The sequence below is a fragment of the Lacerta agilis genome, chromosome 8, assembly GCF_009819535.1.
Source record: "Lacerta agilis isolate rLacAgi1 chromosome 8, rLacAgi1.pri, whole genome shotgun sequence".
Lineage (NCBI taxonomy): Eukaryota > Metazoa > Chordata > Lepidosauria > Squamata > Lacertidae > Lacerta > Lacerta agilis.
The window spans coordinates 49759345-49778139 of NC_046319.1; the positions used below are offsets into that span (position 1 = coordinate 49759345).

At 47.4% G+C, this 18795-nt stretch overlaps 1 protein-coding gene across 1 annotated transcript in view; it reads right to left on the minus strand.

Moving 5' to 3' along the window:
* Positions 1–10011, minus strand: part of NDRG4 (NDRG family member 4) — a 48633-nt gene extending 38622 nt beyond the window's left edge. The window contains 1 exon segment of the mRNA XM_033157350.1: positions 9786–10011. Within this exon segment, the coding sequence (XP_033013241.1) occupies positions 9786–9822 (37 nt within the window). The 5' untranslated portion in view covers positions 9823–10011.
* Positions 10012–18795: the final 8784 nt, after the last annotated feature.

The window sequence follows — 18795 nt, forward strand, 5'->3', positions numbered from 1 at the left end:
CAGGTGGGAAGAGGCTTGCTAGAAAGGGGATGCTGTTTCTTAGCTGGAGCAACTGGGAAAGAGGCCCCTCACAATCCATCCCATATCACTGTCCTTGTCTGCCGCGCTCCCCATTTTCTTCAAGTTTGTGCCTCTGGCTCCCACAGATTAGCTGCTCAAAGCCACCACCTCATCTGACTTCAGAAAAAAACCTCTCATTCAGGCCAGCGGAGGTCCAAGCCTTACACAAGTTTTGCAGAAGGGCAAATGGCAGTGGCTGGACAAACACACAGCAACTCCCCATCCACAGAGATGCTGTGAGCCTCTGTCCGCAGTGTCCTGTTCCCATTGATGTCCCTGGAGACCTTGCAGGTGTCTCCACAGGCAAAGGATAACCGGATGACCTCCTGCACATGCTGCCAGAGCCAGATGCAAAAGGCCCAAGCCAAAAACAGAGACCAACTCATGTGAGCCTTGGCTTGGCTTTTTGCAGATTGCAGTGGCAGCGACTTGGAGAAATTGAAAGAGAGAAAGAGAGCTGCTTCTTTAAGCCAGAAACAGGATACATGGGGACCTTTGCTGCCTGTTTGCAGTTAACTGAAGTCACATTTCCCGGGGAGGAAGGAGAATGTCTCATTTGGGGCCGTTGTCAGTATCTCCTGCATTGCAATTCACAATACCACCACCAGCTTTGCCTGTTGCAAAATCTTCTGGCTTTCTGAGGAGCAGCTGGGGGTGGTAACCTGAACACGGGGAATAAGAAACATGCTCTGCTTCCTTCTGTTCATTAACACATTGCAATTTTGTTGTACTTGCATTTTCTTTATTTGGGAGGGTTGTTTTATGGATGCCCATGTATTTTTTTTAATGGTTTGAGTCACTTTGGGTGCCTTTTGGGGAAGACATGACAGGATAAATAAATAAGATTTAAATTAAACAAACGTAAACTGCACTCTATCCCTCCCTGTTCCAGCTGAGGAGCCCAGCTCCCCTCAGGGAAAACAAACTACACAGAACATTCTGACAAGGCTAAGAACCCAGCCCTGTGGCTTCTTGTGCCAGCCAAGAGGCACATGCAAGTGGGATGATGCCACAGGGCAGGGGCACATCAGGGGCAGCAGAAGGGTTTGCCCACAGGCCATCCTGGGCCTGGAAGATGTTAGCCACTCACTGCAATGGGGTCTTGACGCATTTGCACCTTTGCAGCCAGTAGGCAAGCACCTGGTGGAGACAGACTCTGGGACTCCCCCCTGCAGAACCCTTGGTTTGCACATGCTGTGCATAATCCTTCACACAACCCCTCTTCATCCACCCTGACGGAGTGAAACCCAGAGCACAAACTGGGGGGAACATCTAGCACATGAAGCAAGTGGGCAGAAGAAGATGGCACCATGTGGTGAATGCACAGTTCTTGGTCTCCAGGGAAGAGAGGGAAGTCATGCAGGGCGGGGGGGGGGGTGTTAATTTTATTTTTATTGTTTATCACCTTTATGTAAGCCACCGTTTGGGGCACAGCCCACTCAAGGTGGCTGACATCTCATCAAAGCACACCAAGGTTAAAGGAGAAACCATCTAAAACAGCAGCAATACAACATGCCTCCTTCATGGAGCCCAGAGCTCTGCACATTTCTGGGGGCCCCAATGAGGCAACAATCTGGGCTGCAAACACCCATTCTCTGTCTTGCTGCATTGGGAAACCCCAGCCATGTAACACACCCTAGAGTGCCGATTTCACTGCATACCAGAGAGGGTTTAGCACGGTAAGCAGAGGACAGATGGAGGCAGGAAGCCTTCAGAACAGTATCCCTCTGCAGCAGTTTACTAGGAATGGCCTCCGCATACCCTACAAAGCAGGCTTCATGATTGCCTGGTTCCTTTGGCTTTCCAGCAGTGGCCCTGTGTTGCTTAGGGGGCTACCAAATCATGGGTAGAGTTGTTTGCCATCAATGATTCTGTTGCACTAAATCAGGAGTTGACAATGGCTTCTTATTTCAATGTGCTGAGAATCTCAACTTTTTTTCCTTTTTTTGAAAAAGCAAGTTTCTAGTCTTGAGGGAATAAGAGTTGGTAAACTCTCACAGACTGGGCAGGGGTTAGGAAATGTTTCCAGTGGCATTGTTGATGCTCACCAAGCTGCCTTGTCATGGGGCTAGCTCTCCTGACTCCCAAGGGCAGGGGAGTTTGGGTCAGAAGGAGCTGAATCTGCCTGCCTGGTGACGCACAGAGGCGGGAACTGGGCTGGAGCCAGAGGGCCTCTGCACCTGGGTAGAAACTCATGAAGCTGTCTGCAAAAGAAGGGAAGCCAGGTGCTGCCAGGGAGGCCAGAGGGCAGCTGATTCTGCAGGGAGTGGGAGTCAAGGGCAAAGGATAAGAGATGACCAGCTAGCTCAGGGCTTAGCTAGGCAAGGAGGTGTGATGGGGGCTCAGTCACGGGATAGAAGCCTGGGGGAAGGGTCTGCCAGGAAAAGGAGACTTGCTGGGGAGGGAGGGATGAAGAAGAAAACCCAGCAGTCTAAGCACCAAGGGTAGGTATCAGAGAGTGAGAGAAGGTGGGAGGCTCCCAAGGTCCAAGCTCTGCAAGGCTGTGTTTCTGGCAGGCCCTTCTGTGTTCTGCCAGCTACAGATGCTGGAAGGAGCAGGGCTCTTGGGAAGAGGAATTTTCCCCGTCCACCCAAAGCAAGACCACTGGGGATCTCAAAGATTGTTGGGGGTTTTTTTGCCTTGTGATTAGAAACCAGGAGAGGAAGCCACCACTGCTTTTCCATAGCCAGGTCCTGCATTGGTACCTTCTCTCACTCTTGCCTGCCTGCTGGCTTCCTTCAGCAGAACACCCTTCACAGATGATGATGATGATGATAATTTATTTATACCCCGCCCATCTGGCTGGGTTTACCCAGCCACTCTGGGCAGCTCCCAATCGAATATTAAAAACACAACACAGCATTAAACATTAAAAACTTCCCTAAACAGGGCTGCCTTCAGGTGTCTTTTAAAAGTAGGATAGTTGCTTATTTCCTTGACATCTGATGGGAGGGTGTTCCACAGGGCAGCCGCCACTACCGAGAAGGCCCTCTGCCTGGTTCTACCTATGATGTGGCATCGCAGCTCACGCATACGCATGTTTGCCTCATGGTGACAGTGCTGCAGCTTTACAATGTCAAATAGGGTGTGGGGCAGACCCCTCAGACCTGTGAGGTTTGCCAGGCATTCTGACGCACGCCTGGGGCAGCAAGAGGTCCTACCCTGATGGGAGTCACTTCACGTGTCATTGCAAACCGAGCTGGGCTCCTCTGTTAAGGGCAAGAGGGGTCTGCACCCTACCCCCTGCTGCATCCAGGTCCTAGTATTGCTCTGAGGGTGGTTTCTGAGTTCCATGCGGGAGAGAGGAGTCCCCATACTGCTCCTGCCTAAGAATGAAGCTGTCCCATTTCTCTCAGACTTGAAGGAGGGAGGCTTGTACATGTTGATATAAACAAAGGACGGCAAGAGAGGATGGACAGAGTGGCTGAAGAGGGAGAGTTTTGAGCAAGGACAAAAGTTCAAGGACAGGAAGAAGAGGTAGGACAAGGCAACCAGAGTTTTAAAGGTTAAAACATGTAGTCAGCCCAGGTACATAAGAGGAAAGGAAGCCTTGATAGCATTGCTAAGAATAGCACCAGGAGGAAATGTCCCCAAATGCTGATATTAAACTGATAAGTTTCAAGTCCAACTATACAGCTGCACTTAAGCAAAAGCTTGACTAGGAATGAGGAAGTACTCCAGTCCATTCATTCATTTATTGAGCCTTCCTTTATTGCTTTAGGCACACCTTTACAAGAACTGATTTGTTGGAAGGAACACATTTGATAGCACATCTGCAATTACTGCCCTGGAAGCTACCCGATACTGGGTCAGATTAGCTAGTGCTAAGTCCATCTAGCTAGTACAGTCATACCTTGGAAGTTGAACAGAATCCATTCCGGAAGTCCGTTCGACTTCCAAAACGTTCAAAAACCAAAGTGCGGCTTCCGATTGGCTGCAAGAAGCTCCTGCAGCCCATGGGAAGCCACGGAAGCCCCATCAAACATTTGTCTTCCAAAAATAGTTTGCAAAACGGAACAGTCATTCCGTTTGCAGCATTCGGGAGCCCAAGCTGTTCCAAAACCAAGGTCCAGCTGTACTGCCAACCAGCGACTCTCCAGGGTTTCAGGCAGGGAACCATTCCCAGCCCTACCTGGAGATGCTGTCAAGATTGTACATGGGGCCTTCTAGATAAAAAGCTGATGCTCTACACTGAACTGCAGCCTTTCTTATACTTTAGAGAATGCATAATACATGCAAGAAAATGTCTGAAAAGGCATTTGATCTGTCATTGCTCTGGACATTTCACAGCCAGTCCTGGTAAAGCTTATAACAAGAAGGGTATAATTTTGTCATTTAAGGACAGTGCTTGGTGGTTTTCAGGATTAAATATCAGAAATGATTAAGTCCCAAGGTTTGCTCTGAACATTTACACCAGGGCCTCAATAAAGGTCATCCTTTCCTAGTGAAAAATGGAGATGGAGATGAAATGTAGCCACTTACTAAAGGCTCTCCATTGGCCTTGCCAGGATTTCCTATCCTTTTCTCCTACTCAACATCTCTCTCTTCATTCAGTCCCTAGCAAGAAATCCTTCCCTTCTGCAAAGAATCATATTCTCTGATCCAAAGTTCTCTTGTGTATAGGAGCAATACAAGCAAAGCACCCTTCCTGCCACTTCACAAATCTTAATTCTGTAATTCAGAAGCATTAACAGATTTGATATGCCTCTCTTTGCCTCAAACAGGAATGGAGGCAGGCAAAAGGAACATCAGAGCCTGAAGCTTCAGGGCCAGTGGAGGACATTGTGGCAGTCAAGCCTGGAGGTTGAGTGTTAGATAGATGATCCTGTCTGTCAGAAAGGCATGGAGCCCATGCAATAGATGGAGCCAATAAAAGTGTCAATGCTCCCTCCAGATGCTGTTAGTCTCTGAATTACCAGCTTCTGGGGAACAGAGGGAGGGGGACTATTGTGTGCAGGCCCTCTTTGATGGCGTCTCAGAGACATCTGGTTGGCTCCTGTGTAATAGAAGGTGGTGAACCAGATAGGCCCCTTTTGATTCAACCTACCAAGGCTCTTATTTTGTACTTTAAGCAAATTTAGCCAATGTAGCAAGCTGCCTATGCAAAAGCAGAGCTGGTTCACATCTCTCTCCTGATGGGGAATTCACAGCCCCATCAAACAGGGGCAGTCCCACTCCCTCAAAATGGGATCCCACAAACATTATTGTGCCTGGATTAAACTTAAATTTACTACGCTCATCTCAGAAGAGCACTCCTGCTACCAAGGACCCACGACCTGAGGCTGCACTTGGTGGAAGATGACTGACCCAACCCACTGGACCCACATGAGGCAAGTGCAGCTTTGCCCTGATCTCCTTTTCTCAATATTAATTAATCAGGCTTTGACCCACCACCAACCTTCCCAAGGAAGAACGTGCATGCCTTGTTAGATGCTGTTTCCTACTATTACTTGCTAAAACAACTTCTGCATGCACTCCATTTCCACAGGGATGATATATACTGCTTCCTTGCCTGTACCTTGACTTGTAATCCAACACGCTCTTTAAAAAGAAAAAAATATTATTCTCTATATGAATGCCACTTTCAGAAACTGTAATGTTCAGAACTGGATGTGATCACATTAATGGCACCTCAATCCCAAAGTACAGATAATCTCTCTCAGCAGCTTCATTGAGAAGTTCAACAGAATGAGTGCTACGGACAAACCTAGTGGAACATCACAGTCCAGTCCCCAAGGAGCAGAGTCAGCATCCCCAATTACCCATCCTGCGTCCATCCTCCAAACTCCAAGCAAAATCTGGAGGTGCTGTGAAAGAATGGTATGATCCACATTATCAAAAGCCACTGGGAGGTTTCGGAAGATCAGCATTGCTTGTATTATGGCTGCCAAGCTCAAGACCAGCCTTTGCCAAACTTCTGTCTTTCAGATGTTGGGAACTGCACTTCCATCAGCCTCAGCCACATGCAAGGCAAAGGTGATCCACCAGGACTATCATGCCTCCTGTTTTAGGGTCTGGGGAGGATGCAGATGACACATCAGTTGAATTTCTTGATGGGAAACCCTCAGCACCCCTTCTACACTCTCCTGTTTGAGCACATGGCTCTTCCATCATCCTCACCATGACTCTACAGCTTTCTCCAGTTTCTCCTGCTCTCTGGCCATGCACGAGCATACACCTGAAGAATCATGGGCCTTTGCTTACACTAGCAGCAGAGGGCGGGTAATGGGAAGAGAAGGCCCAGCCTACCTTTAGATCAGGCATGTCCAACAGGTAGATCGTGATCTATCGGTAGATCACTGAACGTCTATGGTAGATCACTGGCTCCCTCCAAATAAGCTAAAAAAACTTTGGCTCCCCTAAAAAACCTCAACATCTTTGCCCTGTACCCCTAACCGGAACCCCCCCAAAAACAGGGCTTTCCTAAAAATAAAAGTTCAATGTCGCTTTCCTCCTCCCTAAAGAAGCTCAACAACTTTGACCTGAACCCCAAAAAACAGGGCTTTCCTTCCTAAAAAAAACGCTCAACAACTTTGACCTGAACCCACCCCCAAAGGGGGTAGATCACTGCCAGCTTTTAACTCTGTGAGTAGATCGCAGTCTCTTGGGAGTTGGCCACCCCTGCTTTAGATGACTGCTGAGGCAAGCCGCCTGGTCTCACTGGGAGCTGTCCAAGGTTGTGAACCACCTTGTCTTGGAAGAAGCTCAGTACATACAGTAATTCCTGCAGGCCCCAAGCCTCAGCAAAACAGGGCAAAGACAACAACTTCTGTCTCTGTTGCACACTTACAAGCCAGACTGAAGTGGGACAAGATAAGAAATGCCTTATTTTGAGATTTCAACAAGGACTAGAACCTCCGGACACTTTTCATATAACTTGGCATTATGTAAAATGCATATATAGAGGAACCATCGTTTTCAAGACAAACCTCGCCACCAGCCTAGCAAATCTGGAACTAGACTTGATAATTTGGTAACGCAGATAGTCTTTACTTGGACTTGGTTATTTTAACCCAGTGTGCTACAGGTACAAGCCTACTTTATAGTTTTGTTTTTAATCTTTTAATTTTCATCTGTTGTCATATTCTCTTTTTTATATACATTATATAATGAAATAATAATAGAAATAATAAAAGAGAGAGAGAGAAGAAATGAATAGTTCTGCTGCCACAGGTCGAAAGCTGGCCAAGCCCCCTTAACTGATAGAGTTGGTTTTTTGAGACAAGAACAAATCACTCCTTCCTTATGAGAATGCAGGACACAGACACAGACACACACTTTGTTTGCTTTGACCTGTAGCACTAGAGGCTGCCTATTGCTGTCTTCCACCAACCACAAGGGACAGAGATCTACACTACAGGTTGCAGCCTACACAGCACCAAGCAACCAGTCAATGTCATTGAGGGGAGCCAGAGTGTTGCAACCCAAGCAACAGGGACCTGCCAGCATTTCTAAGCCCTCTGCAGCAGCAGGCTCCGTTTGAGCTGGAGCATCAAAGCTGGAGCTGAGCCAAGTGGTTTTATTTTATCAGCAAAAAAAAGCCAAGTAAAAAAGGTCACAGTGGAGCAAATGATGTTTCACCTTCTTGGGACATAAATTCGGTGGTTGAAATGCCCCTTGGCACCAGGAAGAGATCTGCTGGACATTATGCAGCTGATTCGATGCTGGTGGAGAAAAAAAGTACTTCCTCGCTGCTGCCGCCATCACCAGCAGCAGCACCTCAAAGGCCTTGCAAGAGGGCTCTGGGGCACACTTGACCAAATCCAGTCCAAGAAGAAGAAGAAGAGTTTGGATTTGATATCCTGCTTTATCACTACCCGAAGGAGTCTCGAAGCGGCTAACATTCTCCTTTCCCTTCCTCCCCCACAACAAACACTCTGTGAGGTGAGTGGGGCTGAGAGACTTCAAAGAAGTGTGACTAGCCCAAGGTCACCCAGCAGCTGCATGTGGAGGAGCGGAGAAGCGAACCCGGTTCCCCAGATTACGAGTCTACCGCTCTTAACCACTTAACCACAAGTCTTCCATCACTATTTCATGAGCCGCAGGCAAACTGCTCGTGGCCAGTTTGGCCACCACTGTTAAAGTGTAGGAGAGTGACAACAGAGCAATGGGTTCGAACAGTCCAGGAGGTACCAAACTTATTTTAAAAAACTAAAAAACAAGAATCTTGAGTCCACCCATTAGCTCCTATTTTAAAACTTGCTAAGGTGCTTCCAAGCAATAAGCACTGTAAAATGCTTTCTGTAGGAATCTTTTCACTAGCCTATATTTACATGGTTTTAAAATACTAATGGCATGTAATTTTTGAACCCCCTTTCACATGCCCTGCCTTTTTAAAATAAAAATAAAAAATACATGACTTGGGGAATGGTAAATCCCTGCTCTGAATCTTCCATCCTAACCCAGATCAATGCAATATGAGTTGTGAAGCTTGCTTAGCACAGGTCTAGGTTCTCTTGATGGTGTCGGCTGCAAAGGAATCGTCTCCTGTGACTTTGCACCTCCTATACAGAAAGGGTTGCACATTTGGAAGCAGAGGACTTGATGGCAATTGGTGGTATGTAACCATAGCAATGTTCTGACACCAACCAATGCCCTCCAGATGGCTTTGACCGCCCCCGCCAGAGAATCTTGGCAATGGTAGTTCACCCCTTGTCAAGCTATAGTTCCCAGCACCCTTAAGAAACTGAAGTTCCCAGTATCTTTATGGGGAGAAACAATGTGCTTTGGACATATGGTGAGTAGGCAGCTTCAGCCTATAAGGAGCGTCAAGTGCACAGGTTGAGTTGTGCTTTGAAGCAGGTCTCTGCTCCAAAATCAATTCTCAGCGCCAGGGGGCTTACCCTGATCACATGTGAAATAATAAAACCACACCACAGAGCATGTGCAGAGTGTGCACCCACCTCATCAACAGGTATGACAGCGTTCAAGGGCCATAGCTCAATGGTTAGAGCATCCTCTTTACATTCAGAAGGTCCCAGGTTCAGTTCCCAGCATCTCCAGGAGAGAACCCCGGTCAAATCCTGCCAGTTGGTGGGCAATGTGAAGCTAGATGAACCCAAGGCCTGACTCAGGATAAGGCAGCTTGATTTCCATGACCACAATTCCAACTAGTCCCAGCCAGCAGGGTCTGCTAGGAGTTATAGTAAAAAAAAACACCTGGAGAGTCATAGGTTGGAGAATGCAGAGTATGCCATGGACCAAACTTGGACCCCCGCCAGGGCATCTGCTGCTGTACCACTGAGTCACAGCCCTCCCATGGGAAATTATGGAGGCTGCCTTGAGCAGAGGCTCCCTCCAGGGCTGCCTGCAAACCCTTTTAACCCTTTCACACCCTCACAGTTTGGCAAGTAAGGTGGGGGGAGGGAATGCCACTCTCAGGGTCCCTTGGCACAACAACTCCCCCCCCCAAATGCCAGCATTAGCTATTTAGGAAATGAGGTACAGGGGGAGGCATTAGGGAGCACCCCTCTTGTCAAATTACCCCACCCTGACACTCTGGAGCTGGGGAGAGGGTGTTGGATCTGCAGCCCTTGCTGCCTCCTCATCTCCCCTGGGGGGGGGGTGGGAGTGTCCACCGCAGCTGTGCCAGCCTGGCTACCCAGCGCAGCTGCATCAAATCCAGAAGAGGCACGGGGGGGGGGAGAGAGCCTCCAAAGCTGGAGCAACCGCCCACACCCCACGACCTCCGAGAGCCTGCAGGGAACAGAGGAGCGTCGGATTACCTGTCAGCAATTCTATCTTATGTCCCCAGACCTTCATAGTGGCGGCGGCGGCGGCGGCGGCGAGAGAGCGAGCGCTGGCGGAGGCAGGCGGCGAGAGACAAAGGCGGCTCCCGAGCTAGCCAGACTGCTCACTGCGGCTGGGCAGGCAGCGAGCAAGCGGGCATCGCTCCAGCGGGGAAGGCGAGGAAGAGGGCGGGGGAGGGAAGGAAGGATGGATGAATGGGGGGAGCTGCCAAGCCCGTCGGTTGGCCGAGCAACGTCAGCGGGGGGGGGGGGATGAAGAGGACCGTGGGCGGGGGGGCAAACCCCCCCCCGCATTCCCGTTGCCAAGTCGTGCTGCGGGAGGCGGCGGCATCCTCGACACCCCACTCCGCCGTCGGCCAAGCCCCATTTCGGTCTCCAAGACGATGGGGAGGCGGGTCTACTTACAGCCCAGAGCAGCTGGTTCCCTCCCTCGGTGCCGGGCCAGGCCGGGGTCTCCTCCGTCTGCTACGGAGGGGCCGTCCCGGCGCGGCCTCCCGCGTTGCAAGCGCCTGGGAGCGGGGCGTCGGTGGCTGGCAGGAGGACAGAGCCGCGGCTGCGCTCGGACGGGAGGCCGCCCGGTTTAAATGGGGGAGGAGGCGCCGCCGCTGCGTCAGGAGGAGGAGGGGGAGAGCCAGGCAGGCAGGCGGGCGGGGGAGGGTCTCGCGGCCTCGGCCTGCAGCCTGCAGCCCGCCTTCCCGCTCTCCCTCGCAGCGGCGGCGGTTGCTAGGGACGCGCCGTCGGAGCTCCCCACCACCACACCCCCAGCGACAGAGGGAGCTGCCTTCCCCGGAGTCCGTGGCTCATCTAGTTCAACATCAACATTGCCTATCCTGGCTGGTAGCAAGGGCCCTCTCCGGAGATGCCGTCGGAGATTGAGCCTTCTGAGAGCAAGGCTGGCGCTCTGCCGCTGAGCCTGGCTGGGGGCTTGGACCTTCGACGGACAGAGGCTATTGGGAAGGCAAGCCAGTCCGAGCATGGCCAGGCACTCCTTCCCTCTCTACGAGCTGTAGAAGCAGCCGTCGGGGGAGTTATATTTCCGGTCCGGAGGGCCGCCCCCGGGAAAGAGATAGCAAGGCGGCCGGAGAAACTGGGTTCCCGGGATTGGTCCAGGGAGGAATCGGCAGCTCCAGGCCGAACGCCCGCAGCAATGATTCCCAGCCCGCCCCCAGATCCTCTTGCCCCCCACGACGTGTCTGGCCCTGCCGACGCTGTGCTAGGCCCCACTCCAGGACAAGGCCGCCAAGAGGGGTTCTGGCTGAGAAGGCTTGGTTCCCTGAAGTTCACCCCTGACCCCGAATTGGGTGATGGGCCTTTTTGCCTTTTCCCCCCTCCCCATCTTTCACCTTTGGGGTCCATTTGCGCAGAAATGCAAGTGCCCAAGTTTGCTTTTACTAAAGAGCAAGTTCCCTCCTACATCTTCTCAGTCTAATAGTTATTTGCAACCTTTTGACCTACCTCATCAAATATGGATAATGATGACATACTGGGATCTGAGTCTAGTATCTAGTTTCATTTCCTATTTCTCCACCCCCCCCCGCACTCCCAGAATTCCTGTATCTTCTCACATGATCACCACTTATGGAAAAACAGTAGGGACATGACTCTTCACAGCCACTCCAGCATAGTTTCCAAAAAATAATAATAAATAGAATACAACAGTTAAACCACACATATAAAAAGTATTTGGAAACTTTTAAAATACTCATAAATTACAAAAATTCATATTCAAGGGAAACTAACAGTAAGAAACCCATGTTAACTAGAATCAGCCATATCTTATAGCCCAAACAAACATACTCACTATGTGGTTTAGCAACTGCATTATTTTTTACCTTGATAAGCCTTTGATAAAGGCAATTGTGCCAAAATATGTTGGGCATATTTAAGAATGAAGCATTCCCATTGTTTGGGCATCTTTGAGACACATTTCTCTCTCTCCCCCCCCCCACCTTCTGCACCTTTTAGGTTAGAGAAAAATGCTCAGGTGGGTTGTGGTATTCAATTCTGGGCATCCCTGGGTGCTGCAGATTATCTGGAATCCATTTTAATCTGGTTCCCAAATCCCATGTCACTTTTTTTTGGACTGAAGCAGCATTGGTCTCCCTAGTGGACGACCTTCGCAAGGAGAGGGACATAGAGAGTGTGACTATTGATTACCCTGGACCTCTCAGTGTGGCTTTCGATACCATCGACCATTATATCCTAATGGACCAGCTGGCTGGGAGGGAACTGGGGGCACTGGAGTCCAGTGGTTCCAGTCAAACCTGACATGCTGGTTGCAGAGGGAGATGCAAGGAGGCTGGTGCTTCACCCCAGGCTGGTGTTGCTGCTACTAAGGGTTATACAGAGTGTTTCCTGTGCTGTATGAAACTTGTTGTTGTTGTTGTTGTTGTTGTTCAGTCGTTCAGTCGTGTCCGACTCTTCGTGACCCCATGGACCAGAGCACGCCAGGCACGCCTATCCTTCACTGCCTCCCGCAGTTTGGCCAAACTCATGTTAGTAGCTTCGAGAATACTGTCCAACCATCTCATCCTCTGTCGTCCCCTTCTCCTTGTGCCCTCAATCTTTCCCAACATCAGGGTCTTTTCCAGGGAGTCTTCTCTTCTCATGAGGTGGCCAAAGTACTGGAGCCTCAACTTCAGGATCTGTCCTTCTAGTGAGCACTCAGGGCCGATTTCCTTGAGAATGGATAGGTTTGATCTTCTTGCAGTCCATGGGACTCTCAAGAGTCTCCTCCAGCACCATAATTCAAAAGCATCAATTCTTCGGCGATCAGCCTTCTTGATGGTCCAGCTCTCACTTCCGTACATTACTACTGGGAAAACCATAGCTTTAACTATACGGACCTTTGTCGGCAAGGTGATGTCTTTGCTTTTTAAGATGCTGTCTAGGTTTGTCATTGCTTTTCTCCCAAGAAGCAGGCGTCTTCTAATTTCGTGACTGCTGTCACCATCTGCAGTGATCATGGAACCCAAGAAAGTGAAATCTCTCACTGCCTCCATTTCTTCCCCTTCTATTTGCCAGGAGGTGATGGGACCAGTGGCCATGATCTTAGTTTTTTTGATGTTGAGCTTCAGACCATATTTTGCGCTTTCCTCTTTCACCCTCATTAAAAGGTTCTTTAGTTCCTCCTCACTTTCTGCCATCAAGGTAGTATCATCAGCATATCTGAGGTTGTTGATATTTTTTCCGGCAATCTTAATTCCGGTTTGGGATTCATCCAGCCCAGCCTTTCGCATGATGAATTCTGCATATAAGTTAAATAAGCAGGGGGACAATATACAGCCTTGTCGTACTCCTTTCCCAATTTTGAACCAATCAGTTATTCCATATCCAGTTCTAACTGTAGCTTCTTGTCCCACATACAGATTTCTCAGGAGACGGATGAGGTGATCAGGCACTCCCATTTCTTTAAGAACTTGCCATAGTTTGCTGTGGTCGACACAGTCAAATGCTTTTGCGTAGTCAATGAAGCAGAAGTAGATGTTTTTCTGGAACTCTCTAGCTTTCTCCATAATCCAGCGCATGTTTGCAATTTGGTCTCTGGTTCCTCTGCCCCTTCGAAATCCAGCTTGCACTTCTGGGAGTTCTCGGTCCACGTACTGCTTAAGCCTGCCTTGTAGAATTTTAAGCATAACCTTGCTAGCGTGTGAAATGAGTGCAATTGTGCGGTAGTTAGAGCATTCTTTGGCACTGCCCTTCTTTGGGATTGGGATGTAAACTGATCTTCTCCAATCCTCTGGCCACTGCTGAGTTTTCCAAACTTGTTGGCATATTGAGTGTAGCACCTTAACAGCATCATCTTTTAGGATTTTAAATAGTTCAGCTGGAATATCATCACTTCCACTGGCCTTGTTGTTAGCAAGGCTTTCTAAGGCCCATTTGACTTCACTCTCCAGGATGTCTGGCTCAAGGTCAGCAACCACACTACCTGGGGTGTATGAGACCTCTATATCTTTCTGGTATAGTTCCTCTGTGTATTCTTGCCACCTCTTCTTGATGTCTTCTGCTTCTGTTAGGTCCTTTCCACTTTTGTCCTTAATTGTGGTAATCTTTGTACGAAATGTTCCTTTCATATCTTTCATGTATGAAACTACTAGAGGAAATTGTCTAGGAATTGAAAGAGAGGTGCTGGTAGTAAGCTTACAGCAGTTCATTTCCCCTTTCATCAAATCTAGGTGAGGTCAGGGGTAGTCTGAAAAGGGGTGTGGAGCTATTGCATTGGGAGATGGAGACCAATAGATTGCAACTTTATACATTTAAGGCAGCCTTTGTCAACCTAGTGCCCTCCAGATATTTTTGGAGTCCAACTCCCATCAGCCCCAGCGCACATGGCCAATGGTCAAGGTTGATGGGAAACCGAGTCTAGCAATATCTGAAAGGACATGGGTTGCCCTCCCCTGCCACAGAACCAAAGAGTAGGGAGGGACCTTGGAGGTCACCCGAATGCGAAATCTTCAATACATGATTTGCTATTATATTATCTCTGGCAAACAGGCTGGGCTTCAAGCCTTTGCTTCAGTATTTCCAGTGGAGGAAAGCCAACCAGTTCCCAAAGCAGCCTTTCCCACACTCAGCTTTTACCAGTAGCAAGTTTCTTCTTACATTTCAATACTGTGAACTTAATGACATCAGAAGAGCCTGCTGGATCAGGCCAGTGGCCCACCTAGTCCAGCATCTTGTTCTCATAGTAGCCAACCAGATGCCTGAAGGAAACATGCAAGCAGGACCCAAGCACAAGAGCCCTCTCCCTTCCTGCAGCTTCCAGCAACTGGCATTCAGAAGCATTGCTGCTTCCAACTACATAACCATCATGACTAGTAGCCATTGATGCTCCTCATCCTCTATGAATTTATCTAATCCACTTTTAAAGCCATTTGTGTTGGTGGCTGTCACTGCCTCCTTGTGGTCAGGTCTTGCAAAGCTCTATGCACCTGGGTTTGCAAGCTCAGGTGATCAGCTGATGTTTCATCTTGCAAGACCTGGTAGTCAACTGATGCCCAGGGTTTGTGTCAGCAGCAAACCTGCCAACCCTCTTTCAGCTGAGCCAGGTCCTTACCGACCCCACCCCTGGCATCATATACAACACCATGTGTAGGACAGGTGGGTGTGGCTTAGCCAGATGGGGAGCCCTAGCGGGCCTCATTAACCCCTGAGGCTGGCAGTTGCCCACCACTCCTGTAACTCAATAAAGAGTCGTGCAGTTAAAATATGGGTAGCATTAGGACATCACATTGCAAGCATGTCACATTTGGGCTAGCATAAACCTGAGGCTTTGAATCAAAGTTTGCACTGGAGGCTTCCTAGATTGTTACTCAGGTGCTGGGCTTCTGCAAGATATCGGCTCTCTCCTCTATGAATCTCTGTTGGAAATCAAAATAGAAGTTAGTGCAGTGCTGGTTAAATGTCATAAAGACTTGTGCTTTCTTCAGGTTATGTGGAAGTATGTAACAATGACTTGACTGAAAGTTATAAGGAGAGCTCAGGCAAATAAGGAAGCACCTGTAAAAGGACATCGTGACCTGGCCATTGTGCTCTGCTATGGATTTATCCACTTTTCAGCATGCTTTTTAAAATCCCAATAAGTGGATGTTTCCCCCCACATTGCTTTTAGCTCAGCCAAGCTAAGATAAACTAATTAGGGCTATAATTACATAAGCAGTTTTATTTTGTTTCTTTCACCACATGGAGAGATCCATGTGGTTACACGGATTGAGTAGCAGCAGGGAGCTGGACTGTCCAGCTGAGGAATGTCAGACTTAAGGTTGGTTCATAATTGAAATGTACGGCCCAAGTGCCACATAGAGGAGATGTACCACTTGGTTGGAAAAGAAGTAATGCCCCCCGCCACAACTGCCCATGATTGAAGGATTGCCAAGCAAAGGCTACTGAAATGCTTTTGGCTTCAAACTTGGGTTGTCCTGTTGGCTGATTGTCAGCACTGGCATTCCCTCTTGTGACCACAATTGGCTAAAAACTTCTGAATAGCAATGTTCCATCAATGAACAGCTCACTAACTTTACAACACCTCAGAAGCTGTCAAAAGAAGATGCAATTGATAAAGATGAGAATTACTGTGCTGTCACCCATTTGCCACTTTTGGTGAGCCAAATAGACCCTCCAAGTGGTTCACAGTTAAAAACCATTATTTTTGGTGTGTCACTTTTTATTAAAAAAAAAAATCACTTTGTTAAAAAAAACAAATATATATATATATTTTTCTATTGTGTGCAGCAATGCAAACAATATAACACCCGAGAACAATAATGAAAGGGGCCCCTGAAATTAAAGAACTCAAGTTTGCTTCCCATACAATGAAGACAAGGGAGAGATGAGATCACCAATGAGCCTGTCATTGAAATGTCCACAGCTGTCCATGCATACATGGTAGATGGTTCTCTTGTCTGGTTCTCCGTATCCATTGAATAAAATGAAACCAAAGAATAGGAGAAACTGTCCATTTTGGGGCTTCCTTATGATTTTAAAATCTGACTTGTGAGCTTCTCAGCCAGAGCCATGTTCCCAACACGACTATACCAAGTGCCCAAGGAAATACCTTCAAGGGTCTGGCACTTATGCACTACTGCCACCACCAAGAGGATCACCAAATCTTTATGTCCTGGTTAATGTGGGATACAACCAACATGCTTAAGTCTACTTAATGCATGAAGACCATAGAGTAAGCTGTCCCTCAGGCTTAGCTATGTTCACTTCCCTCACCTTGGGAGGAAATAGGTAATCAAGGTTTTGTTCTCCTTCAGTCTACCTGAGAAGCTCAGCATGTAAAAAGGTTTGAGCTGATTCTCCAAGCTCATACCACATGGCTTGACGAAGTCATTCTTACATTCCTATATTTTAGGAAATTTCACCACTTTGTAACAGCTAAATTTCTCTGTCTGTGCAACCTATTCTGAAGCACATGAACCTGACCTTTGGAGAGTTGGTAAATAAACTTTTTTTTTTAACTTACCAAATGTGTGGACTTTTCAATGCTAGAGGAGGAAGTTTTGGAACTCACAAGGTCATGTTTTAGAGGTCTAACAGCCTATATTTCTACACTTTACTTTGCTGCATATTTTGTGATTTTAAATTTCTGCTGTGGTTCTCTCACCAAAGAGTACTTGCCCCAAACTTGGATCTTGGCATCCAGGAATCCTACATTTATGTGCCTATTGTAATCAACAGTTAGAAACCTCAGCAAGGCCGAACCAGGCATTATTGTGAAGGTTTGACCTATAATGAGTGCAGTTTCTGAAACTGCAAATAAGCTTAATAATAATCATGACCATTGTTACTATAAATAACTGTTTATTGAATCAGTTTGTCTTTACATTGTTTACCATCTAGCCAGATGAAGAGTCCTGAAGAACTCGAAAAGCTTGTGCGGTGTTTTGTGATACTTTGGTTGGTCTATTATAGGTTAAGCTAAGGGTTTTTTTTATGGACCAAGATGATTCCCCTTACTTTTTGTGTTCTTGGAAAATACAAAATTTAACTGTTGAACAGTCAGGTCCTAAAATAGTATACCACCTAAAGATGGGACTTGATTCTCTTAGGGAACATGCCCTCCAATTGATACATGAACTACTGGTTTCTTCTGGCTTTTATTTACCTAGTTCCACTTCTGATAAGATGCCTACTTTTTCTTTATTCCTGCTTTCCATCTACCGTATATGAGACAGACCTGGGTAACAGCTGACTGGGTAACAGTGCACAGCTGTGCTGGCTAGACCTGATGGTTATTTTAAGGGCAGTCCAGCCCAAACTTGCTGGAATATATTAGGTCAGCCTTCCCCTGGTGACTTCCAAATGTTTCAGACTGTAATTCCCATGAACCTCAGCCAGCAAACATCTATGATGTTGGGGCTGATGGGGATTGTAGTCCAAAACATCTGGAGGGCACCGATTTGAGGAAAGCTGGCTTAGACATTAGTGGGGACAATCACAATATAGGGATAATTTTACAGAACCGATGCAAGTATTACTGAGATACTGTATATAAAGCCTTTTGAATACTTGAGATGTACTATATAGGAACTTATTTTTATTTTTTGCTGAGGACAATTGCGCTGCCCACTGCAAACTCACATTTGGGTTTCAAAAAATGCAGACTCTTGGCAGATTGTTAAAGGTCCAAACAATTGAGATAAAAAGGAATATGAATAGATAAAAGGTCATGCTGACAGACGAAGGAATGATATAAAAGCAGTGATGGGTATGCTGAGAAGCAACGGGTGGGGAGGCAGGGAATTCAGAGAGGGGAGGGAAGGGATGAGGGAAGGGGAGGGAAGGGAAGAAGAGACAATTGGTATGTATATTATATTTTGTTTTGGCTATGTAAATTATTTTCATTATGAATCTCTTTTGTTTAAATTGTAATGATTGAAATGAAATAAAGAATTATTTTAATAATAATAATAAAAAGGCAGACTCTCATAGCCTATAACCAGTGGTAGCAGTGACAGCAACTGCTGTGCACTAGTGAGAATCAGGGCAAAATAATTAGTGAGAAAATCTCATCCCTCCCCAGAGCAAATGGGATCAATCCACTGTTGTTCAAGGGGAAGGTCAATGGCTTGGGAATTGGGGGAGGGATGCATTTATGAAAGGAAGCGCTTCTCACTTAGAGTCAAGCTCTTGAACTGCTACAGCTTCCAAAGGTCTGTCTTTATAGGGGGTGGGGAAGCCTCAGGTTTCTTATCTCTCACTTGATTAATCCAGTAAAAAAAAAAAAGGGTTGTAGCTGCTTTAGAAAGTTTTATTTATGCATGCATCCCAATTCTTCCTAGGTTTACATGATGTGGTGTTTGCGTCCACAGACACAACAGCAAGCAATGAGACTCTCACTACCTGTGAAAAACACAAAACAGTAAAATTATGATAGAAGTGTGTAAAAGGATGCATGGCATGGAGAAAGTGGATAGATAAGTCCCCCCCCCCTCGCCCGCTCTCGTAACACTTGAATTCATTGACACCCAAGGAAGGT